This window comes from Balaenoptera musculus, chromosome 9 (assembly GCF_009873245.2).
Source record: "Balaenoptera musculus isolate JJ_BM4_2016_0621 chromosome 9, mBalMus1.pri.v3, whole genome shotgun sequence".
Classification (NCBI taxonomy): Eukaryota; Metazoa; Chordata; class Mammalia; order Artiodactyla; family Balaenopteridae; genus Balaenoptera; species Balaenoptera musculus.
In genome coordinates, this window is record NC_045793.1 from 37,773,843 (window position 1) to 37,800,521 (window position 26,679).

Here is a 26,679-nt window from a genome sequence, read left to right on the forward strand (position 1 = left end):
TTTTAGTGTGAAAAGATCTTTATTTCAAATTAAAGAGCACAAGGTCTTACACAGCAGATAAAATTAGTGTTACTGCCCTCAGAGGTCAAGGTTAGCAAATTTTCTGGCATATACAAATTCATTATGAATAACAGATGGACTGAACGGCCTGTAAGTGCAGCTGTAAGGTCTCACGGTATAATTCCCTTTGTTGATCCCACTGACAAAATTATTAGGTTCCATTTTAAATTGAAAATAATAGCAGCTTTTCCAGAAGATCTAGCTCCCAAAATTGTATCCAGAACTCATCTGTCTAAGATCTTAAGTTAAATACCTTGTATATCTATATCATTATAATCAATATTTCTGACAACCACAGCGTAAGAAATTTAACCTCAGCTAATAGTTTTTCTCATCATGAAATCAAGTGAAATACTATATTTTTGCTCTCTTCATAAATAGAAAATGACCACACACTACAAACACTTTATTCATGTTTACTGATTATATATACAGAGAATATTCAATAACCAGAACTCACCATTTGCAATGCTATACTTTAAATTATAATATAACCCCTACTACAAAAGCTATCTGTTGACCCAAGATAAAAAACTGTCTCTAGAGTTTAAATACATTAGAAATTATTAAAAAAAAAAAGGGGGGAAGTTAGAAAGTGGTCTTCAAATGCTAAAAACCTAGAAGAATTCTCCAACATCTGCTCTCTTATCTCGACATTTGCTTCGAGCTTTTGTTCGAGCTTTGAAGGCGGCAGAATTATATAAATGCTGAAATGAAGAAAAGAAAATACAGGTGAGCCACTAAGGCTTCAGATATTCTTATAAAGTTAAAAAAAAAAGATAAATAAAAAAATCACAAAGGAAAGAAATGAACTAATTTGACTCTAGAAATATTTTAAATGTTTATAAGACAGACACAAAAAATGAGGGGGAAAATTAACACATTATAGTTCATGGCTATTCTGTATGAAAAAAAATAGTCAAACATGTAAAATAAAATACCAAGAAAATTCCAGCCAAAAAAATTTTAAAAAGTATAAAAACATTTATTCTGATCAAGGAAAAGACAAATCATGAATTAATGTGGACAAAATACTCAAATTTGCTGTTAATTAAAATAATAAGGAAAAATATCATAAGGTTTCATTCAAACTAACAAATTTCTTAAATTATAAAACCCAATGCTGTCAAATATGTGTGTAATCGCTACATGCTTTCATTCACCACTGAAAATAATTAAAAATGATAGAATTATTTTGGAAGGTAATTTGGCAATGCATATCAAAAAATCATAATCAAGCCCTGTAGTCCCATGCAAGGATTTCTTCCAAGAAATAATTCAAAAGAGAAATTATGTGAAAATATTAGTATTTATTAAAAACAGTTTTAAAATACCCAACAATCAATTATATGACCATCAAAATGATTAAATGTAAAGATTCTTTATAATATACAATTAAACAATTCAGACCCACTAGGATGGCTATAATTTAAAACAAAAATAAAACCAAAAAAGTGTTGGTAGGGATGTCAAAATTTGAACTCTTATACTGCTAGTGGGAATGCAAAATGCACTACAGTCACTGTAGAAAACAGTTTGGTGGTTCCTTAAAAAGTTAAACACAGAATTACCACATGACCAAGCAACTCCACTCCTAGTTATACACCTAAAAGAATCAAAAACAGGTGCTCTAACAAAAACTTGTGCATATATGTTCATAGCAGCACGATTTACAAGGGCCAAAAAGTGGAAACAAGCCAAATGTCCACCAACTAATGAACAGATAAACATGTGGCATATCCACACAATGAAGGATTACTTGGCCACAAAAAGGACTGAAGTAATGACATGCTACAACATGGATGAACCTTGGCAACATTATGCTAAATGAAAAAAACCAGTCACAAAAGGTCACATTATATGATTCTATGTACATGAAATATCCAGAATAGGTAAATCCATAGAGACAGAATGCACATTAGTGACTGTCAGCAGCTGGGGGGGAGAAGAGGGGAGGGGAACGGAGAATGAATACTTAATGGACATAAGGTTCCTTCTGAGGTGGTGAAAATGTTTGGAAACTAGATAGTGGTGACAGTTGTGCAACACTGTAAGTGTACTAAATGCCACTAAACTGTACAGTGTAAAATAGTTTATTTTATGTTATGTGAATTTTACCTTAGTAAAAAAAATAAAAATATAAGGGTTTTTGAAATGTTAAATAAAAATAATATTAACCACTATTTAATGTTACAAACTCTCTGAACACATTTGTTTCCTCATTTGTAAAATGAATCTGGTACTTACTAAGTTTAGGCTCAGTTATCTGATATGAAAGAAGCACTGTGTAAATATTTATCCTTAAATATATAAACTTCATAGAGCAAAAGGAAACAAAAAATGAAAATAGCTTCTATGTTAATAGGATTATGGATAAAAATATTTCATCATAACCCTCCATACTCTAAATGCAGTGAAGTTTCTATACTTTTAGTCCAGCTATTCTGTGTCCGAAACATCATGAGAACTAAAATCTCACAGACATAGCTAAATATCTATCACCTGGCAGAATCAAAGCTTTGGCTCCACTTTTCTTCTGTGAATTTAGTTCTATTGAAAACAAAACCAAACCTACCCTTTCAAAACGAGAAATCTTCATTGTTTTAAGTGTTGCAGCATCAAGCATCACTGGGGGTCCAAGTTCAAAAACATTGCGAAGGAATTCATTTGACTTAAATAAAAGAGAAAGGTAGTAAGGCTCAGTATTAAATATCAGCTCTTTTTTTTTAACTACATAAAGTGAAATCTGGTTAACAGAAGTTATGTAGAGCTTATAAATATGAACGTAAGTCACTTATTTTCTTTCTGTTTCTCATAAGACCAAATTGTTTTCCAATGTCTTGAATTCAAGAAAGCTATGTCAAACTATCTGCTTTCCTACAAAGATATCAAGTGTTTCAACAGCTATATAGATGCTCCACTAGGCTTACACAGTACAAAAACAAACAGAAGAATTTCATATTTATTCAATTTAACTTTCAAAAATAAGTTTGCTATTTTGCATATCATATGCTGAAAACATTCTGTATATTGAAACTAACTTCAAAAGCCAGTTAAGTAAGGTAGATTTAAAACTCCTCCTTAATTTAAAAGCAAACATACAGAAAGGATGTCACCCACTCACCTGCAAGTGGTACTGCATCCCTGATCCAAGAACCTCCTTAAAGGTGTCATATGTATGTTTTTTGACCCAGCAATCAATATACATGCGTTCAGGACCAAATTTAACAGTTTCTGTTGGAAAATCCCGTTCCTGGCCAAGAGAAGAACAAAAATTATAAGAGGAACCAAAATGATCTAAAGAGATCCTACATAAACACAATTTCTAAACAGACATATATATGTTGAAATGAATACTATGGTTTAAACTGATACCTCCATCCCTGAAATATGAATAGACTAGAAAGTGGAAGTACTATCCCACATATAAGGGTGTAGAATTTGCCTAGTTGTGGTAGACTTGAAGACACAACTAAGTCTGGATAAATATTAACGGCAAAACCACCTTGTTGTGAATGTTTTTAAGTTTCAAAAGCACTCAACAAACTTGGTGAAAAAGTCAGATATTTGTACTGGTCTAGGATTGGCAGGGGCGGAGGGAGGGGAGGTTACAGGACGAGTCAGAAAGACAAGATATCCTCACAAGCCAGTGGTGAAATTGGGGGAAGCAGAAATCTAGGAAAGGAAGGGAAGATAAATGGGGTTTACAGACCAACCACCAAGGAGTACCTATTACAGCATTAAGTGGCCTACCTCTACCGCCCTCAGGATGTCTCTGAACACCGACCGCTGCTTTCTCTTGTCCACTTTGGCCCGGTGCTTATTTCCATCTGTAGCCAAAGCCCTAAGCATCTGAGTCAAAGACTCCATGTCTTCGTAAAAAAAGTCCTGGTCAGAAAAAAAAAATTTGATTTTGTTTGTGGTTTGTTGTTTCTTTCCCCCCAAACTCTTCTAGAGTTAACAAAAAAACAGTCCACCTTGGAAATATCCAACAGGGTTACACAGAGCAACGCAAATCTTTGAGCTATTTAGAGATCTTGGCACAGATACACACATAAACACTTATTGTCATGCAACAATTTAATCCAGAAATGTTGCCTACAAGATGATACACTACCACCAAACAATGAACATTCCTCTTCCAAGTATAACCACATGCATTCAACCAATGCTTACTGTGTTCCTACTGTATTCAAGACATTACTGGGATTTCCAAGTTCAGTGATAGTCAGATACACATAAACCAATACAGCTTCTACCCCCTGGCTCCCTAGTCCCCAAAGCACAGTCCCCAAAGCACATATTCCCAGAATTCCAAATATTCTTATTCCAAAAGGGCAAGCTATCAGTAATGCTTTTTAAAGCACCTAATTTCTAATTTATTGGCCATATTTCAAATAAGCAACCGAGTATTTACATCAGGTGCACAACTCAAGTGATTAAATTATTTAAGAAAGGAAGATATTTTAATCCCTTTTGGAGGGAAGCCACAAAATGTATTACTATTTGCTATGACCATAAGTTGACTATGGGCTTCCTTTTTACAGTTTAAGTGGCTATACTTTGAAAGTCTCTTTATTTTGGGTGTTTTTACTCCCTGATTAAATTTTACAACCACATTAAACTAAAAGATGATTCCAAGTTCTTTAGCTGACCAAAAACTAGAGCAGACACTCATGGAAGCCAGAAGGTGACCCATCTCCAGTTCTAGTTATTAATGCCTATTTAACATTTTTTGCATTGGTGGTAACAATCACTTAACTTATTCTATTAAAACAAGCAGCTCAGACTTCCCTGGTGGCGCAGTGGGTAACAGTCCGCTTGCCAATGCAGGGGATACGAGTTAGATTCCTGGTCCGGGAAGATCCCTCATGCCATGGTGCAACTAAGCCCATGCGCCACAACTACTGAGCCTGTGCTCTAGAGCCCGAGAGCCACAACTACTGAGCGTGCACACCACAACTACTGAAGCCCGCACACCCTAGTGCCCGTGCGCTCTGGGGTCCGCATGCCACAACTACTGAGCCCACGTGCTACACCTACTAAAGCCCGTGCACCTACAGCTCGTGCTCCGCAACGAGAAGCCACTGCAATGAGAAGCCCGCGCACCACAACCAAGAGGAGCCCCCGCCTGCCGAAACTAGAGAAAGCCCACATGCAGCAACAAAGACCCAACGCAGCCAAAAATAAAAAAATTAAAAAAATAAAACAAGCAGCTCTTATTGTAGGCATTCTTCACACTGTATACATAATTGTTCAATCTCAAAAAATATAATTTCTTTTAATGTCTAAAATGAAAAAAATTATTACACTCATGGAAAATAAGCTTGAAATTAACACAGATATTCTTAATTTAAAGTATTTTTCTCATTGCCAGTATTTTACAGATTGTACACTCTTAACTGTTCTAACAAATGTTTTCTTCAAATGTTCTGATTCAACTTTCTATGTCTGAGTTAGCTGGAAATAACACCTGTCAAGAAGATTTTCATCTAGAAAAGCAGGTACCAAAGCTGATAAGATGTTATTAAAACAGTCCAACGATACTTTGATCTGTACATTTAAATTCCAAAAAATTTGATTCCATCATAACAAAATGGGAATCATTTTACTGCTAGAAACAAATAAATTTCAGGGACTAGAAGTTCTCTACTCATTTCACTGACTACTTGTTCTTTTGTATATTCTCAAAAAGAAAATTTATGGAAGATTTAAAAATACATATATGGGAGAATACACCAAAAATTAACAAGACTCTATGCATTACCTTAATTTGTTCTAAGAACTGGGAACTACTGCTAGTGGTCTCAACAATCTCACCTCCCAGCATACATCTGGCCATGTCTAAAGACATTTTTGGTTATCATCATCTGCCAGGAGGTGCTACTGGCCTCTAATGAGTGGAAGCTAGGGAAGCTGCTAAACATCCTAAAATGTACAAGACAGCGCCCCCTCCAACAACAAAAATTATCCAGCCCAACATATCAACAGTGCTGAAGTTGAGAAACCCCACGGTAAATAATCTTAGCAATCAATAAAACTCAATCTAGTTAACAGAGTCTGAACCACTGAGTTGAATATAGTACTTGTGAAAATAAATATTAAGTACTGTAGGGAAATGTCTCCATAAAGTGCCTGTGCTTTAAAAAGAAAGAAAACATAAAATATAACAAAAATAGTCCATAAACAGCATCCAAAAGCCAATTTACTGAAGTTTGGGATAACTGCATAGTAAAACTCTACACTCAGGGACAAATGAAAACTGGGCTCCTAGAGGGACAAATACCTAACTCCTATCAATAATGAAAAGAAAACTGCATAGTCATTGCCATACAACGGGGTCAAAAGTCCTAGATCAGAACCTCAAGCCTACTACTCACTACATCAAGTTTTAAAAATTACGAATCTGTTTCATCACCTGTAAAATGAAAATATCCACCCTCCCACCACCTGATAGTTTTAAGGATTAAATAAGACAGGAAATATAAATTTGCCCAATAAATTATGAAGCATGAACTATTATATCAATATTCTAGATTTAGAGGAATTTACATAGAATTGGACTTTTAAAAAATCAGTGTAATAATGACAGCTATATGAGGAAGTTTATTGTCATACAAAACAGGTTTTGCAGTCAGAACATCTATGTTTGAATCACAAACATCCATTACTTAGACATATATAACCTTGGGCATAATTACATTAGCAATCTGTGTCTCGGGGGATAGTTAATACCACCCACATCTCACAGGTTTATTTAAGGCCTAAGTAAAATATATTTATATATTCTAAAAATATATTAAACACAGTACATAAACATCCATTATGCTACAGCTCTTTTATGATATAGCCTGTTTCAGTCTAACAATATAAATGCTTCAAACAGGTCAGCTAAAGATAGTTATTTCATACTAAAACAACTGTAAGTTAAATGGTTTCAAAAGCTGAGTGGCGTTAGAATGAAATGAAACCACAGAAAACTTTTAGAAGAGTTTAAATACACAGGATGAGATGCTTAAGGTCACAAAACTCATCCCCCAATCTAGTATTTCTATACAGAAGTCACTGGAGCACTGACTGTAAACAAAATGAAATAAGCTGGATCTTGCACAGCTGTCCTACGTGTTAAAAAATAATCATAAGGGGGCTTCCATGGTGGCGCAGTGGTTGAGAATCTGCCTGCTCATGCAGGGGACACGGGTTCGAGCCCTGGTCTGGGAAGATCCCACATGCCGCGGAGCAACTAGGCCCGTGAGCCACAACTACTGAGCCTGCGCGTCTGGAGCCTGTGCTCCGCAACAAGAGAGGCCGCGATAGCGAGAGGCCCGCGCACCACGATGAAGAGTGGCCCCCGCTCGCCGCAACTGGAGAAAGCCCTCGCACGGAAACGAAGACCCAACACAGCCAAAAATAAATAATAAAATAAATAAATAAATAAAAAATAATAATAATAATCATAGGGAAGCCTAACATTAAAACAGAATTTGATCTCTCCCCACTTCACTGCAAAGCGCTGACTACTATTTCTAGAATGGTTTTATCTGACTCTACTCAACTACAAAGACTTTTATTCTTTTCATTCCCTGCTAACTGAGGCAGAATGTCTCCATCAGAGTATGGAGACATTTTTACATGAGTCAGTTATCCTATAAACAAAGGCAAGAAATGAGAAGCACGTGGGGTTGTCCTTTCTGGAAATATAAAATCTAAGTGATTAAGGCCTGGGGAGTGTGTTGTGAGTCTTCAGATTTTCTTTTCTTTGTTTCCGCTCTGTCTCTCCGTCCTGAAGCACTTCCCCTGTCAGCTTAGGTGGGGGACAGAGCAGGGAAAATTAGGGAAGGTCTGACTATACTATATTTTGGTATATTTTCCTGAATCAGCGTATCACAAGGCCCTCAGATCTATAATTCCACTCACTAAATAGCCCTTGTCTTAGTTTAAGTTACCCTAGAGAGCTCCTAAAAGGCCACTACTAGAGTATTAGTAAGAGGGAGGTAATACCTGATTCATTTAATAGTGCAGGAACTGCTACCACTTACACTGTACTTGGCATGTGTTCCCAAGAACCGTATTAGGTAGTGACTATTATTATCTCCATTGTAAAGATATGGACACTGAGGCATAGAGAAGTTGCCCAACATCATCCAGCTAATAAGGGTGGAAGACAGAATTTGAACCCAGGCAGAGCAGCTCCTAAGTACACTCTTTACCTGCTTGGTTACATGGCAGACACACAAAGTAAACTAAGGGAGCTCTCACAAACGAAGGATTACTAATTCTTCATATCAACTTTGAACAAATAGCTATTATTAATATTTCACCAACTCATTCTTTAAAACCCAACCTAAAACCCAGCTCTTCAGAGAGTTTTTTACTAAGTCTCCCAGGCTGATTTCATCACATTGCTAGATTTCCAGGTTAATAATAACACAAAATAATTAATGTTAGCAAAAGGCTCTGAATAATTTGATGCCACAAATGTGCTACAAAAACCTAATTTAAATCAACCTATGGTTTAACTAACTTTTTGAACACCTTGTAACTACACTAATCCACCACCAGACACTCCCCTCCTTTCAAAAAACCTAACAAAAATAGCAAAGAGTGCTCGCTTCGGCAGCACATATACTAAAATTGGAACGATACAGAGAGGATTAGCATGGCCCCTGCGCAAGGATGACACGCAAATTTGTGAAGTGTTCCATATTTTTAATCATAAAGATGAGATCAGAAATAAATGAAAAAGAAATGAAGGAAACGATAGCTGAGTTCAATAAAACTAAAAGCTGGTTCTTTGAGAAGATAAACAAAATTGATAAACCATTAGCCAGACTTATCAAGAAAAACAGAGAGAAGACTCAAATAGAATTAGAAATGAAAAAGGAGAAGTAACAACTGACACTGCAGAAATACAAAGGATCACAAGAGATTACTACAAGCAACTATATGCCAATAAAATGGACAATCTGGAAGAAATGGACAAATTCTTAAAAATGCACAACCTTCCGAGACTGAACCAGGAATAGAAAATATGAACAGACCAATCACAAGCACTGAAATTGAAACTGTGGTTAAAAATCTTCCAACAAACAAAAGCCCAGGACCAGATGGCTTCACAGGAGAATTCTATCAAACATTTAGAGAAGAGCTAACACCTATCCTTCTCAAACTCTTCCAAAATATAGCAGAGGGAGGAACACTCCCAAACTCATTCTACGAGGCCACCATCACTCTGATACCAAAACCAGACAAAGATGTCACAAAGAAAGAAAACTACAGGCCAGTATCACTGATGAACACAGACGCAAAAATCCTCAACAAAATACTAGCAAACAAAAAAAAAAAACAAAAAAAACAAAAAAAACAAAAACAAAAACAAACAAACAAAAAATACTAGCAAACAGAATCCAACAGCACATTAAAAGGATCATACACTATGATCAAGTGGGGTTTATCCCAGGAGTGCAAGGATTCTTCAATATATGCAAATCAATCAACATGATACACCATATTAACAAATTGAAGGAGAAAAACCATATGATCATCTCAATAGACGCAGAGAAAGCTTTCGACAAAATTCAACACCATTTATGATAAAAACCCTCCAGAAAGTAGGCATAGAGGGAACTTTCCTCAACATAATAAAGGCCATATATGACAAACCCACAGCCAGCATCATCCTCAATGGTGAAAAACCAAAACCATTTCCACTAAGATCAGGAAGAAGACAAGGTTGCCCACTCTCACCACTATTATTCAACATAGTTTTGGAAGTGTTAGCCACAGCAATCAGAGAAAAAAAGGAAATAAAATCCAAATCGGAAAAGAAGAAGTAAAGCTGTCACTGTTTGCAGATGACATGATACTATACATAGAGAATCCTAAAGATGCTACCAGAATACTAGAGCTAATCAATGAATTTGGTAAAGTATCAGGATACAAAATTAATGCACAGAAATCTCTTGCATTCCTATACACTAACGATGAAAAATCTGAAAGTAAAATTAAGAAAACACTCCCATTTACCATTGCAACAAAAAGAATAAAATATCTAGGAATAAACCTACCTAAGGAGACAAAAGACCTGTATGCAGAAAATTATAAGACACTGATGAAAGAAATTAAAGATGATACAAATAGATGGAGAGATATACCATGCTCTTGGATTGGAAGAATCAACATTGTGAAAATGACTCTACTACCCAAAGCAATCTACAGATTCAATGCAATCCCTATCAAACTACCAATGGCATTACAACAAAAAATTTCACAATTTGTATAGAAACACAAAAGACCCCGAATAGCCAAAGCAATCTTGAGAGAGAAAAAAAGGAGCTGGAGGAATCAGGCTCCCTGACTTCAGACTATACTACAAAGCTAAAGTAATCAAGACAGTATGGTACTGGCACAAAAACAGAAATACAGATCAATGGAACAGGATAGAAAGCCCAGAGATAAACCCACGCACATATGGTCACCTTATCTTTGATAAAGGAGGCAAGAATATACAGTGGAGAAAAGACAGCCTCTTCAATAAGTGGTGCTGGGAAAACTGGACAGCTACACGTAAAAGAATGAAATTAGAACACTTCCTAACACCATACACAAAAATAAACTCAAAATGGATTAAAGACCTAAATGTAAGGCCAGACACCATCAAACTCTTAGAGGAAAACATAGGCAGAACACTCTATGACATACATCACAGCAAGATCCTTTTTGACCCAGCTCCTAGAGAAATGGAAATAAAAACAAAAAGAAACAAATGGGACCTAATGAAACTTCAAAGCTTTTGCACAGCAAAGGAAACCATAAACAAGATGAAAAGACAACCTTCAGAATGGAAGAAAATACTTGCAAAGGAAGCAACTGACAAAGGATTAATCTCCAAAACATACAAGCAACGCATGCAGCTCAATATCAAAAAAACAAACAACCCAATCCATAAATGGGCAGAAGATCTAAATAGACATTTCTCCAAAGAAGATATACAGATTGCCAACAAACACATTAAAGAATGCTCAACATTATTAATCATTAGAGAAATGCAAATCAAAGCTACAATAAGATATCATCTCACACTGGTCAGAATGGCCATCATCAAAAAATCTACAAACAATAAATGCTGGAGAGGGTGTGGAGAAAAGGGAACCCTCTTGCACTGTTGGTGGGAATGTAAATTGATACAGCCACTATGAAGAACAGTATGGAGGTTCCTTAAGAAACTAAAAACATAACTACCATACGACCCAGCAATCCCACTACTGGGCATATACCCTGAGAAAACCATAATTCAAAAAGAGTCATGTACCAAAATGTTCATTGCAGCTCTATTTACAATAGCCAGGACATGGAAGCAACCTAAGTGTCCATCAACAGATGAATGGATAAAGAAGATGTGGCACATACATATACAGTGGAATATTACTCAGCCATAAAAAGGAACGAAACTGAGTTATTTGTAGTGAGGTGGATGGACCTAGAGACGGTCATACAGAGTGAAGTAAGTCAGAAAGAGAAAAACAGATACCGTATGCTAACATGTATATGGAATCTAAAAAAAAAAAAAAAAGGAAAATGGTCATGAAGAACCTAGGGGCAAGATGGGAATATAGATGCACACCTACTAGAGAATGGACTTGAGGGTACAGGGAGGGGGAAGGGTAAGCTGGGACAAAGTGAGAGAGTGGCATGGACATATATACACCACCAAACGTAAAATAGAGCTAGTGGGAAGCAGCCGCATAGCACAGGGAGATCAGCTCGGTGCTTTGTGACCACCTAGAGGGGTGGGATAGGGAGGGTGGGACAGAGGGAGACGCAAGAGGGAAGAGATATGGGGACGTATGTATATGTATAACTGATTCACTTTGTTATAAAGCAGAAACTGACACACCATTGTAAAGCAATTATACTCTAATAAAGATGTTAAAAAAATAAAAATCACAATGAGGAATCACCTCACACCTATTAGGATAGCTGTCATCGAAAAGACAAGAGATAACAAATACTGGTGAGGATGTGGAGAAAAGGGAACACTTGTGCACTGTTGGTGGGAATGTAAATTGGTGCAGGTACTTTGGAAAATAGTATGGATGTTCCTCAAAAAATTCAAAATAAAATTCCTACTGCAAAAAAAAAAAAAAAAAGCAAACAAAACACTAGGTTCTGTTTTATAACCCAGTTATATATTCCATATATACAATGGAATATTACTCAGCCATAAAACGGAACGAAATTGGGTCATTTGTAGAGACGTGGATGGATCTACAGACTGTCATACAGAGTGAAGTAAGTCAGAAAGAGAAAAACAAATATCGTATATTAACGCATATATGTAGAAAAATGGTACAGATGAACCGGTTTGCAGGGCAGAAATTGAGACACAGAAGTAGAGAACAAACATATGGACACCAAGGGGGGAAAGCGGCGGGTGGTGGGGGGGGGTGGTGTGATGAACTGGGAGACTGGGATTGACATGTATACACTGATGTGTATAAAATGGATGACTAATAAGAACCTGCTGTATAAAAAATGAATAAAATTCTAAAATTCCAAAAAAAAAAAAATAGCAAACAAAACGCTAGGTTCTGTTTTATAACCCAGTTCATTTTTGTCTTTGACAAGGACTTCAGTCAAATTAAATACATCTGGATGAGTTCTCCTGGCTATCACATATTATTTATTAAGTCAGAGAACATAAGATATGTAGGTAGTAATATATTTACATTTATGCAAATTTAAGCAAATTCAACACATATACTTTAAACTGCATCATTAGTTCACTTTTAAGATGCATTTCAAAGGAAAAAGAAAAGAAATTACCATTTCTAGTCAGTAGAGGAATACAAGATTAAAAACGGGGGCATCTGGCTTCTGTGCCTTGAGGTTAAGGAGCCATTAACTAGCTCAATAAAATTAAATGGATTGCTAAACTTCAGTCCTCCAATTTCTCACATAAGGAGACTCATTAGCTACGGACAGCATTAATAACTTACTTTTACCTCGTACCTGCTCTCTTTCAAAGTAAGGAGGGATGGGGGGGGCAACGAAACACAGGCCTAGAATGGAATGTGAATAAGCAAGGCAACCCAGAACATGTATTAATCTTATTTAGAATTATCCACTGTTAAATAAGTTCTTTAATTGCAGACAAAGTTTCATTCCAGAAATAGTCTTTCTCCTTAAATTAAGAAGCAGCTAGTAAGTAACCCAAGATTCACAATAGAGGTCACAAACCAGGGTGACCAAATGTCCCATATAGCCTAAGACAAAGGGTTTCCTAGAACACAGGACTTTTCAGTGCTAAACTTGGAATACCATCAGGATGGTGGAACACCTATTGGTCACCTATCACAAACTCAAATACCTTCAAAAGCCAAACTGTGGTTTAAAAAAAAAAACAACTATGAGTTGACAGTGGTAGAGAACTGCAAAGCACATGTCCCAGACTAAAGGGCCATGTTTATTTCCATCGTTGGCTTAAAAGTTAAACATAACAGTAACTAAACTCATCTGACTTAACCCCAAACCTATGCTGACTTAATATTTCATCCATCTGTCCAACATTTATTATAAAGCATCCATGCATGAATTACCTTAATGTGTCTGATGTCTGAGAAATCCAAGCAGATCCAAAAGACTATATGGGACAACTCTCTCCATAAGTAATAAGAGTATACCTAAACTTCAGTTCTGTAGGCAGCAACAATTAAGTATAATGAACTACACTTAAATATTGCTCTACCAACCCCTATTGGTTTATGCTCTTAAAAGTATTACATCACCGCTGCCAAGAAGCAGGACGATCAACCACTAGGTTCTCAGTGGGCCATGCTCTAAAGTTATCATCCACTTCTTAATTGTGAGGATTATGATGAAATAATGGTCCTTGTGATGCAAGGTTTTTGTTTTACCTATCAGATACTTACACTCTCTATTCCTCTGGCCAATTCAAACAGAAGTGCCAGAGATTCACCAGCAGCTATTCTCATGTTTACATCATCAGAAGAGAGGAGGCTTGGAAGTTTATGGAAATGCCTAGAAAATAGTCAGTCATTATTATGTGAACACAACTGATTATGTCAATAAATGTTGATTTTATAAAATAAGAAACTAAAAATACATACACCTCAAGCTTTTTCTTCACTTCATTGATTGGGCATATGGTCAGTAATAATGTCCACACGAGAAGCGAGCTGATATGAAGCGCTGTAGTAGGGGTGCTGCAGACAACATTAGTGTCTTTCTCTTTGAGATAGGACTTGGTGAAGATATTTTCCAAACACTGCAGAGTTGAATACAGCTCCTAATTTATAAGAACAGGATATAAGATACCATCTTAAATGAGAAATGTGCAAACAACTGGATTCAAAAGGTTGTCTACTTACAGTAATGTCATCTGTGGCAATAAAACAGCAAACACCAAAGCAAGTTGCACACTAAAAAAAGCAAAACGAAAACAGACATTAATGTTTGCCATTTTCTTATTAATTCTACATCTTCCTGCTTTTATAATTCAATGTGAAAAATTTCTCAACTACATGACTACATTAGGTCCCAAGTACAGTATTAAAAAGAAAGAAAGAATATAAGGTCAAAAGTTAAGGGAAGTGGGTTTTGGCTAAAACCCACTAAGGTCTGCTACTAAACTCAGAGTACGACTTTAGGAAAGTTACTCCATTTCTCTCAGATTTTCCTTCATTAATCTAGCAGATCATTTCAAACTTCAACTCAAAGACAGAGATGAAGTGTGGACATTTGAGATAAAGAAACCTACTCTATTAAAAACCTTTAAAACACAAATCTCAAAAAATTTAAATAGCTGTCCTCAAACTTCCGACTTAAAGAAGGATCTCATTAACTCAGATTTTACTTATTTTGGAATATGTTGAAAAGAGGGTGGGAATCCTATAATTGTTTATTTTTTTTGGGAGAGATGCTAAACAAGTGAGTACACAGTCCAAGATCACCAAGGCAAAGCTTACCTAATAAAACAGATTCAGAATATCTATATACAATCTACCTGCAACACAAATAGGAGCCATGAATTCTCAGAACACTGCTCTAACAAATTAATCATATAAAAACAGAATTTGAAATCCGTAAGGCTTTATTATTCTTCATTTCCCTTTTCCCCATATGTTATCACTAAAATTCCCTCATGTTGTTCCAAGTACCATTAAAGCTTAAAGCTTAAGTCTTTAAAGTCATCATTCATATGCCCAGGTTTCAGCTAGTTCTGTTCCAATAATATGAGGACACTTGTAATATTACTCTGCTTGGTGTCACTATTTTATTTTCATTAGTTTATCCTGGTAAAAATTGGACATTGTTAAAATTCAAAAGTAGCCTACACATTATTCTTAGCAAAGAAAAATTTCAATCTATCATCGCTTCTCCTAAGTAAGCAGCAGAAGCAAGGCCACATCTCTCCTTCTGATTACTATGAGAAATGGCAGATTAAAAATTAGGACTGCCTCCATTTAATAAAGATTCCTTCTGCTAATATGCAGAAGAATGTTAGTTTTTTTTTTTTAATTTTAATTCACAGCAAGAGTGAGAAGGATGAAGAAAGGGCCTTTAGATGACCACAACAAACTCACATGCAACCAAAATTAAGTGATCACCTCAAATATCTAATCAATAGTGTTTTCTGTCAAACATTTCAAATACCCCTATACTCCTGCACAATTTAAAAGTTGCATGAAACTACACAAAAAGGAAGAACAGAAAGGTAAAGAGCAAAAGCATGATTAAATATCTTAGGATTACTAACTATTGGGGGGCAGAGATTCTTATAAAGTCACCGAACTCCTATTCCTTTGCCTCTGGGAGAAAGAGCTAGACTAGTCCCAGCATCCATACAGTTGGTAAACCAAGGAACTCTTGGCAGAAGCGATGTGTCTCTGTCCTCTAGCTTTCCCCATCTAGCTACCATAGTTGCCATCTGAAAGGACCTATAGGTAGGGCAGAGCTGCAGGATGGATGCCTAGGGACCCTGCTGACTTGACTGGGCAGTGATATGAACAAGAAGTAAACTTTTATTAAGCCACTAAGACTTCAGGGTTTATCTGATACAAAGATTAATGTCATTTACCGTATGTAATACTAAAGAGGAAGCTAATTTGAATAATCAGTATTAAAAAGTTTTAAACTTAAACTGGTTCTCTTGTTAGGAAAACAGCTTAAGATTCAAATCCACTAAAATTAAATTTTTAAGATCTATTAAGACTCTTAAGATTCTTAAGATCCATAACATTCAAATCTTAAAATCCATTAAGATTCAAATCCACTTTCTAAATCCACTACAACCAACTCATGTTTCTGTGAATAAAGCAAAACATGTTCATGTGATCATTTAAATCACTTATTAGCACACCAAAAACCAACAACCAAAAACAAAAACAAAACCCCCAAAACCCACAGTCTGAAGTATTGCAAGTGGTATGTATCAATTAGAGAATGAAAGCTTTTCCAAACCCCAAAACCAGATGAATATTTCACAAGTCAGAGTTTCAGAGTTTCCTACATCTACCAAATTCACCTGTGTAACTATAGCATTCAGCTCTCTCATAAGGACTTTTAGGCCACAACAGCCAGAATTTTTTTTAAAAAACCACTCTATTACATTTCTTAGAATAAAAAATAACCACACAATAAACATTGTCTAGACCATTTCTTTCAGCTCCAATAAAAACCGGATCATCCTAAATAACTCAACATAGCACTGTATTTCATATCGGCAAATGATGTTCAATTTCAAAGATGTAGAAATCTTCTCTATATGGGATGCTCTGTTGAGTCTCAAAAAATTTAAGAGGGCAATTGTCATATTGAGCCTGCTCACTAAAATTAAAGACAAATGGGGGTGGTGGTGGGATGAACTGGGAGATTGGGATTGACATATAAACACAAATATGGATAAAATAGAGAACTTTTGAGAACCTGCTGTATAAATAAATTTAAAAAATAAAATTCAAAAAACAAAGGGACAAATGAGAATAAAATGTTAATAAAAAACCTGCTATATTTTTTAAAGATGCTATTTTCCTAGATCATTCATCACAAGGTCTGGCTGTCATGCCTAGACAGATCTATAAATTTAAAAATCCTATACTTACAGTTTGCCTAGCCTGGATACTAGCTGCTCCATCACAAATTATTTTCTTCAGGATTGGTCCAAGAGTCTTTAAAACCTCTTCACTTTCAATTCCAGGGCCCAACTGAATACAAAGAACAGATGCTAATGCTGCGGCTGCACGCTGCTCATCACCTTTACCTATAAAAGAAGCCACAATGCAACTATGACAAATCATTTTCAATAGACTTATTAAGGCAGCAATCTCCCAAATTTGTTCAATTTCAAAATAGCATCTACCAATTATGAAACTCGTAATATGCTCAAGGCTTTGACATGAGCTATAAATCTAGTGAGGTTAAAGAGCTCAGGGCTTCCCTGGTGGCGCGGGCTTCCCTGGTGGCGCAGTGGTTGAGAATCTGCCTGCCAATGCAGGGGACACGGGTTCAAGCCCCGGTCTGGGAAGATCCCACATGCCACGGAGCAACTAGGCCCGTGAGCCACAACTACTGAGCCTGCGCGTCTGGAGCCTGTGCTCCGCAACAAGAGAGGCCGCGACAGTGAGAGGCCCGCGCACCGCGATGAAGAGTGGCCCCCCGCTCGCCACAACTAGAGAAAGCCCTCGCACAGAAACGAAGACCCAACACAGCCATAAATAAATAAATAAATAAAATTAAAAAAAAAAAAAAAAAAAAAAAGAGCTCAAACTCTGGAAACAGACCTCGCTCAAATCCTAGATCTACCACGTATTAGCCAAATGATCTTCAACCAATTACTCTTATTCTCAAAACATTTCCTCATCTGTGAAATGGAGATTAACACCAATTTTAAGGGAGTAGTGTAACAGTTCAGCCAAATAATGCATTTCAAGCTGATCTGACTTTCCAAATCCTTCATGTACTCATGTACTCAAGTAGCCCTTGAATTAATCTGACAAGCATTTCAGATGTACACAGCCCATGAGGTAAACTAAACTTTCGGGGCTTCCTCCACCAGTGTTTTTTTTTTTTTAAATAAATAAGGGATTAAAAAATAAGGGATTCTTGGGAATTTCCTGGTGGTCCAGTGGTTAGGACTCCGAGCTCTTGTTGCCGAGGGCTCAGGTTCCATCCCTGGTCAGGGAACTAAAAATCCCACAAGCTGCATGGTACGGCCAAAAAATAAAAATAAAAATATTAAAAAAATAAGGGATTCTTTAAAACTATAGAAAATACGTTAATATAAAGGTAAATGTAAGTTAACTCTTGAGAACTGTATACACCAAAGGATTTGGGCAAATTTTGAACTTAAGTTATTATCTGATAAGTTAAATGTTTATGCAGGTTTTAAGAAATTTTTAAAGGTCACCTAGTCCAACTACCTTGTGGATACAGTTTCAGTGTAAACACTTTTAACAAAGCCATTGTAATATCTCAAAAAAGTTGGCTCTGTTATCAACTATACCAGTAACAAAGTATATAACTTTAGACCAGTCTCCTGTTTCCTAGGCCTTTCTTTTTCCTATACAGTGAGAGGTGGATTAGATCAAAGGTTTCCAAACACCCATTCTTGACAAAGCTTTCACCTGAAGCAAAATGAGAATAAGAACATAAAGCTAAGCACATTCGATTTAAAGGAACATGTGTGCTTCCTACACTTTTGGTGCTAGAAATATTTTGTTGATAAAGTGATAATGATAGTTGAAGCTAATTATTTTCATAATGTTCTTACTTGGCAAAATAATTAAGCTGGCAGCCCCAAATCTTTTTAAATCTGGCAGTTCCTAAAATTGAAAGTTTGATAATACTAGACTTAATCTTTAAGGTCTCTCTTCATTCTTAAAAGTTCTATGATCATAAAAGTTCTATGATCATACTATGAATTCCAGAATCTCCATTACAAAGTTCTAGAATTCAAATATTCCAAGGGATATCCTGAAATGATGTCATTGACAGGTATGATTGATGTTTTAAATAAGAAAATGAGGTAGATAATTATGATACTTTTTTAATTTTAGAAAAATGAAGTAGGATGGCTTATAAATAATACTTTTTGTTGACATCTGACACATGGTTTCAAGCCTTTCTTATATACAAAAGAATGGCAAACACCTCTTCTGATACAACTAAAGTTGATAATCCACCCCAATCCTTCCTAGTTTCGAACTGTTTATTACATAAACAAAACAAAGCTAACAAGTTTGATTTTGAGTTCTAACAAGCCTGGCGTATCCCCTGCCAATTACAAAGTTATAAGAGTGAGCCAGACTTCTAAGTGCTATTAACAAATATTACTGCACAGAAGGTAGCAAATTCCTTTTTAGTTCTGTGACTATGACTCAAAAATATGGACATTACCTTTTTTCAGGCAGCGTTCAATGCTATCAGTTAAAGTCATTCTTCTTTCCAGAATAAATTCATAAAGCATCTTTGAAGCCAGTACATTTTTAATACCTTCAAGAGCTGCCTGCCTTGTCTTCGCGCTATTTAAAACAAAACGTAAGAGAAAGGATATCCAGTTGGAGTATACCATCGGTCAATGAGACTTTTAAAAACTTACCTTATTTCCCTCTCAACTTTTTCTATTTATAGATTATTTAAAATCTAATCTTCATCAAGCTCTCACAGTTTTTCAATAATAATTTAATTTTCATCTACAACTCACCTTATTACACAAAAGATTTTAAGCTACTCTATATCATAATGTTTTCTGTTTATTAGTTTAATAACCACAATGTTAAACGACCACATAGAATTTTATAGTTTCAATGTATAAGACATGTTCTCCTACATTACATATTCAGGTAAACTCACACTTTTTTTAACACTACAGAAGTCTAGAGTTCTTGTTTGAATCTTCTGGGCTTTTTAATTCCATTTGTTTTAAGTTGGTTCTAGAGCTACTGTTAAGTAAGAAAACAATTTAGCTTTGATACTTTTTGAAGTTTAGTTATACTTTCTAGTTGAAGATTAACTTTTAATTCAACAAATCCACTTCAATTATCAAATACAGTTATGTGCTCTTATGCTGAACAACGACTAATCTTAGGCTATTAATCTAAATTCTAGTGGCGTGCTCCTATCTACTGATACATTAAAAGTCCAAAGGAATAAGAAACACTAAAATATACAAAGTAAACAAATCGAGCTTTAGAAAAACATAATGTTAAATGAAAGACCTGCACATATTTTAAATAAAAGGTGGCTGACGGAAATCACCCAGAAGAAAAGAGTTTCCAATAATTCCTACCTCTTATCCAGGGTCAGGTCAATGAATCCCTTCAACTTATACTCTAAGTCTTCTTGAGATCCTTCCTCATCGAGGACTTCTGGTCCTAAGGAATAATAAAAACCAACCACTGTAATTTAAATAGAAAAAAGCAGATAGGGAGCGGTAACAGTATACTTAGCTACAAGAATTCCTCCACCTAAATCATCCTTTTATCTAACGTTGCAAATCTTAACTGAAAACTCATACCATCTTCAGCAAAACTGGAAGGATCACTGTAACCACTGCAATGGCTCATTGTTTCAATTGATGCATCCTCATCACTAAAAGGTTGAACATTTCGATGCTGGCCACCTAATAGGTAAAAGACGGTGAAGGTAAGTGATTTTGTTGTCATATATGCAAATACTTAACTTGGGATTTTAAAATTTACTTACAAAAAATCCAGTAATAAAAACCCAAACTTATTTATGAGATGATTTTTTACAAAAGAATACACTTAAATTCCTAACATAAGTCAATTCACCTAATATGTATTTCAGAGCACCAACTGTTTACAATATACATCAACTTCAGAAATGTATCAATCATCTAACATGCAGCACCCGTTTTTGGTGATACAAAAAGTGGTATTACAGATGAAAAAACTACTTCAAATCATGACGACAATGAAAACAGACCATCATAAGAATAAGACGAATATATGTTCCAATGAGAATAACTGGGCTTAGGAAACATTAACTGGTGAATGGGTTAGTTTTTAGGTTACACATGTCTTATGTGAAGGGGAACTTAAGAAGTTAAGGGATGGTAGTTTTAAAGACAACTTGAATTGAGAGGGTCAAAAAAGGCTTAAAATTGAAGTTTTGGATGGGGATGTTGACATCCATTTTGGGGATCCAAAATGGCATAGAAAGTAATGATAGGAATTGGATGAAGTAATTGATCACTAAAGAACTACAGTGCTGATGAGATGTGTATGAAATTATAAAGAGCTCTGACGGGCTATTTGGGTGATACCCAGTGCAGTGAACTACAGGATTTTTGTTCCTGACTCATGGAAGTCGGAAGAGCTGAGAAGTCGTGTGAACTAGCGTGTGACTCACTTAAGAGGCAGGGCTTCTTAAGTGAGGACCACTTAAATGGTCCTCAAGCACTGCACAGAGGTCCTCCTTTCTCTTGGACAGTACTCTATGGCGGACTTCACAGGGCCATGTCCACTGGAGATAGAAGGCATCAATTTGAGAGTCTTTACAGAATTGCCTCATTTTTGCAAGTAAAGAACTATGGGCAAGGTGCAAGCTGATCAAGACTGTAGACATGGTGTGTTTAAAACTGGGACTTTGCTTCAAAGATTTTGAATTATTTAAATGAGCAATGTTTAAGATTTGACTTTTTTCACATGCCGATTTCAAAAGTGACTACAGTATTTTAAAAACCCACTTTACTGTGGTGACTAGTGACGAATTTGGATGATGACTTTCCTACTACGATGGGTGCACACGTGAACATTTGTTCCTAGTCACAAGTGCTGACACTCCTGTCACTTCCTTGGGAAAACTGATAGTGCCCTTTTAAAGTTTGTGTGAGTATTTTCCAGCAATAAAGAGCCAAGATTTAAGAACTAATATAAAAAAAAAAGTTTTGGTATTTGATGTAGGATAAAAAGATAGATAAAAGCCTGATAGATAAATTACCTTTAAAAGAAAGGTTCTAACAAATCCAACAGTTTTAAAATATCAGCGCTATTACTAAAAAATTAAAATCTTTTTTTTGGGGTGGGGATGGTGGTGTGCTGAATTGGGCAATCGGGATTGACATGTATACAGTGATGTGTATAAAACTGATGACTGATTTAAAAAAAAATCTTTTTTTTTAAGCTAGAATCTCTCACCTTCATTAACTTAAGGAGTAAATGTACATTCCTGGTCACTGTCATTTCTAGTCACTTTTGTTTTGTGGGAATTTTGTATTAATAGAAAGATTACCTAGTCATCAATTACATTGAGCACTGAGTTAAAATAAGTCCCAAATTCTGCCCCAAAAGTGACTTGAGTCAACTGATTTACCTCTGAGCTCGAATCAAAGATTGTAGCTAAAATTGTATCCTTAGGTACAAGGATACAATACAAACCTAAGATTGTATTCACTTAGGTCTCTATATTCAAGAAATCTGTATCATTTACTATATCATAAGATAAGCTTTTCAAAAATTCTCTAAGTTTAACTAAGCCTGTTGCTGGTTTTTTTGTTTTTTTTTTAAAATGGGGGTTGTCTTTTTTTTTAATCAAAACAGAGGTGAGACTTTAGCAGATTTTTAAATCAACACAGGAAGCAAGTGGCCTTCAAATCTGCCGGCTATCTGAAAGAGAATAAAGTGTGCCAATCAAAGTAGAGAGGCATAAAGAATAAACAATGAAACCAAGATCCCAAAACTTCTTAATCATAGTGCTTAGGACAGGAATAAACAAATAAACAAAGACCTATGACATTATACTCTATTTCTGGATCTCTCTTCATGTGTTTTCATGATTCGAAGTCATGCCAACAGTTGAGTCATCTACTTAACTTTTACTAACATTTATTCACAAATCAATTTACGTTTTTTATTTTTCATATTCAGCCTATTTTTAAACTGTCAAGAAGAGTTTCCTATCCAGGTCTCACATAGCTCCCTTCTCTAAGTTTCAATGATTTCCCAAGGCTCAAGGGAAAAAGAGATTTAAAAAAAAAAAAAAAAAAAAAAAGAGGAAAAAAATCCTGTATGAATGTCTGATATCTAGGTCACACTCACCCACCTTGTGATCCTAAGTACCATTAATGAGGTGGCACTTAGACACATAAAGTCCTTATTTCTTAGAGGGCTTACGTATTAACAAAGTTTTGTTCTTTCTTAAAAATGCCCTCTTCAAATTAAGTGCCACGAAAAATAAGCACACTTGAACAAAAGGTCAATTTTATTAGTTTCCTAGACCTGTCCACTAACTTAAAAAGCAGAGAATTTAAATGGGAAACCCAAAGTGATAGAGAGAAGTTGGTTATCTTTCGGCTGTACATGGGAAGATCTCATTTGAATCCCATTTCTTCTAGATGTCACTTAAAAATACCAGTAAGATAAGTGACTTTTAAGTACAAGTTTGTGACAATTTTCCACCTCTTCTACTCAACTATTATTTATTCATTTATTTATTTGAGTTAAGTAATATTCACAAAGAACCAAATGAAGCTTTTCAAAAAGTAAAGCTCACCCCCCAGGCCCAATCAGAGGCAAGCACAGTTAATAAGTTCTAGTATAAACTTCCAAAGATAGTCAAAGCATGTATAGTTTTATAAACTAATCAAAGAATTCTTTTCCTGATGATGAAAGGTCACAAATGAACCTCACGGTAAAATCTGAAAGGCAATCCCCCACTGCCTCCTGATATTATTCTCTAAGTACCAGGAAGGAAGGAGGCTGGACAGGAAAAGCTCCAGAAGGGAATAAAGGTTTGTTTGTGATTCAAGGAAGCCATTAGTAACATCATTACCATTTTCAAAATGACTTTAGCTTGCTGCATCTCCATCATTTGTTCCATCAACAAAAGGTAAACTTAAAGAAGAATAAAATTAATACGGACCTTCTAGACAGAATTTAAATGTTTACTTCAGATGAGGAAAGCTGAAGCAGAAAGGTAGAGAGGTATGTATCCTCAATTCACACAGAGCAACTAGATGCCACAACAAACTATGTATTTTATATCTTGATCAAGAATGAACTTCATGAACACCGAGAGCATTCAATGAAAATAAAGAGCGATATAAAGAAAAGGGAAAAAACTACATTTATAATAATTCATTCTTGTCAATTATTAAATATTTAATACATGATCACAAAGTTATCGTGCTGCTATAAATCCTATAGGAAAGCTTTTAAAATACCAGCTTCCAATCATCTTTAACAAGAAAATTGGCCTATTATTTACTTGCTAAAGAACAAAGGCATATCATTCTGAGGGTCAAAGTGGCAACTGTGTTGACAAGTATATATGGCTGGTAGTAGTTCCGATGTGATAACATCTGAGGATATTCCAACATTTAATTTCAAAGTTTCAACAAAGCAATTATTAAACGTGCTGATTTTACCCAGTTTAACACTAGCTTTCAGTATGCTGGGTCTCGTAGGGTTTTCTGCTTTAAGTCCTTTTCTCTTAGCCGTATAGTTAGGAGTAAAGAATCATTAATTCAGTTAAGCACCTACCCAGCCAGGAAAAGCTTCAACTTTTTTTCAAAGAGGAGACAAAAAAACCCTAAACTTTTGGCCAATTGCAATTTGAGCTCCTCACCCTTCCCGCCTATCCCGGGCTCCCATCAGAGAACCTATAGAATACAGCACAAAGGAGAACGCACTTTCTGCCCCGGGGAGTAGGAAGTCGCCTCGACTGGTTGTAGGAGAGCTGGGGGCTCGGGATTTGTGCGGGTGCCAGATAGGGACAGGAGCGGAGCCTACTCTGGGACAGTGGCCCCCAGCCTCCGACGCCTCCGCCAGGCCAGGTGGACACGCGGGATGCGCAAGAAGGCAGCGGAACGGGATACCACATGGGCGCCTCTGCGTCACCAAGCCCCACCACGTAAGGCCCAGGCCGCGTGACGCAAGAGCCAGTCCAAACCCGCCGGACGTTTAGCATTCCCGAGAACTCCATGTTGGAGCCGGGTGGTCAAAGGTGACCAGTGACAGCATAGACGGAACTCCGAGCCCGGACCCACCCTCCGTCAAGGAGAGCTCTAGAGAGCCAGCACCTGCCTCTGAGAACAGTTCCTCTCCTGCCAGCTCCCGGTCACCCCCGATGCCAACCCCTTCCCAGACCCAAGGACCCATTCGCCCCTCCCAGCCTCCACGGCCGGTGCCCGAGTTTGGCTCGCATGCCAGATCCAAATCGCGCGAGGTACGGCCACCGGGGCACGCTGGGAAGTGTAGTTCGCCGGCCACGGCAGGTGCCCCGCCGACGCAAACGTCTAGAGGAAAAGAACTACACCTCCCACGGTGCCCAAGGTTAAGAGACTTGCCAGCCTGGCCGGCAACTGGGATGCCGGCGGCGGGGATATCCTCGTACCTGCTGTCGCCGCCGTCGCTGCAGCTGCCCCTGAGCCGCCGCCACCACTGCCACCGCGATGGGGAGTGTTCCGCTTCTTATTCTTCGGCATCGTGGGACGCCCGGTGCCGCCTAAACTCGGAGCTTAGCGAAGATCAGCCGATGGAGCTGCACTTTTTACTCGTGCGTCTGTGCGGCGGGCGGCTGAGAGGCGAGTTTTCGACTAACAACAGAGGCGAGAAGCGGCGCGGGTAAGAGTGGGCGGTGGCGGCAGCAGAAATCCCCGTGAAGAGCTGTGATCGGAAACGATACATGTTTCTCTCTAGCGCGGAAGCTAAGGCGGGGCAGGCGAGGCCACGACGCCTTAAGTAGCAAGACCGCCGCCTGTCGTCACCATATGTGGGCGGGACTCGAACTCTCACTAGCCAATCCCTATAGACCTCCCCACCAGAGGCGGACTTAGGGCGGCCGAAGGATGCTGACTACCGATCCCATGCCGCAAGACTTCCAGCGGCGGGCAGGGAGCCGGTCTTCATTGCCGTCTTGAATTCTGGGAAATGTAGTCAGCCTTGGGGAGCCGGCTCCCAGCTCCTCCCAACGGGCTTTTCTACGCGCTTGCTTCGTTTCTCGAGACCCTTCCCCTGCCTCCCCGTGGTCCCGCCTTGGAATTGACGGAGGTGGTAGCCAGTGAGGAGCATGCCAAATGACGACAGCCCGCTTCCAACTGGGATTGCTTCCAGCTGTGAGCTACACAATGCGCATTGCTGGTCTGTCTCCAGAAGCTCGTGTTCTTCTCCTTAACCTTTACCCTACCTGCCTGTGGGCTCTGCCCAGGCTCAGCCATACCCCTCTTTAGGTACGTTTCCATGGTTTTAGTTGTTGAATTAGTTTAGCGATCATCAATATCTATCACTGAATTGTGGTTCAAAACATAGGAGCACCTCAATACATAAGGCAAATGCTAACAGCCATAAAAGGGGAAATCGACAGTAACACAATAATAGTAGGGGACTTTAACACCCCACTTTCACCAATGGACAGATCATCCAAAATGAAAATAAATAAGGAAACACAAGCTTCAAATGACACATTTGAAGACAGATGGAGTTAATATTTATAGGACATTCCATCCAAAAACAACAAAATACACTTTTCTTCTCAAGTGCTCATGGAACATTCTCCAGGATAGATCATATCTTGGGTCACAAATCAAGCCTTGGTAGATTTAAGAAACTTGAAATCATATCAAGTATCTTTTCCTAC

The 26,679-nt window shown here is 37.2% G+C and overlaps 1 protein-coding gene and 1 non-coding gene across 2 annotated transcripts; one reads left to right on the forward strand and one right to left on the reverse strand.

Moving 5' to 3' along the window:
* On the reverse strand, window positions 1–25,752 carry IFRD1 (interferon related developmental regulator 1). The gene is made up of 12 exons (XM_036862897.1): window positions 25,438–25,752; window positions 20,597–20,701; window positions 20,369–20,453; window positions 19,477–19,601; window positions 17,184–17,341; window positions 14,451–14,501; window positions 14,190–14,368; window positions 13,992–14,100; window positions 3,814–3,948; window positions 3,185–3,313; window positions 2,636–2,731; window positions 1–767 (listed from the first exon to the last, which is right to left on the reverse strand). The coding sequence occupies exons 1-12, from the start codon at window positions 25,526–25,528 to the stop codon at window positions 678–680; spliced, it is 1,353 nt and encodes a 450-aa protein (XP_036718792.1). The 5' UTR covers window positions 25,529–25,752; the 3' UTR covers window positions 1–677.
* LOC118901384 lies at window positions 8,665–8,771 on the forward strand. The gene has a single exon (XR_005021358.1). It is a non-coding gene; the product is annotated as a U6 spliceosomal RNA (small nuclear RNA).
* Window positions 25,753–26,679: the final 927 nt, after the last annotated feature.

Coding starts and splice junctions, on each gene's coding strand:
- IFRD1 (XM_036862897.1), bottom strand. CDS start 25,528: ATGCCGAAGAATAAGAAGCGGAACACTCCCCATCGCGGTGGCAGTGGT. Junction 14,101..14,189: donor GTGAAGAAAAAGCTTGAGGT/GTATGTATTTTT, acceptor ACTATTTTCTAG/GCATTTCCATAAACTTCCAA. Junction 768..2,635: donor AGATTTCTCGTTTTGAAAGG/GTAGGTTTGGTT, acceptor TCTTCATTTCAG/CATTTATATAATTCTGCCGC.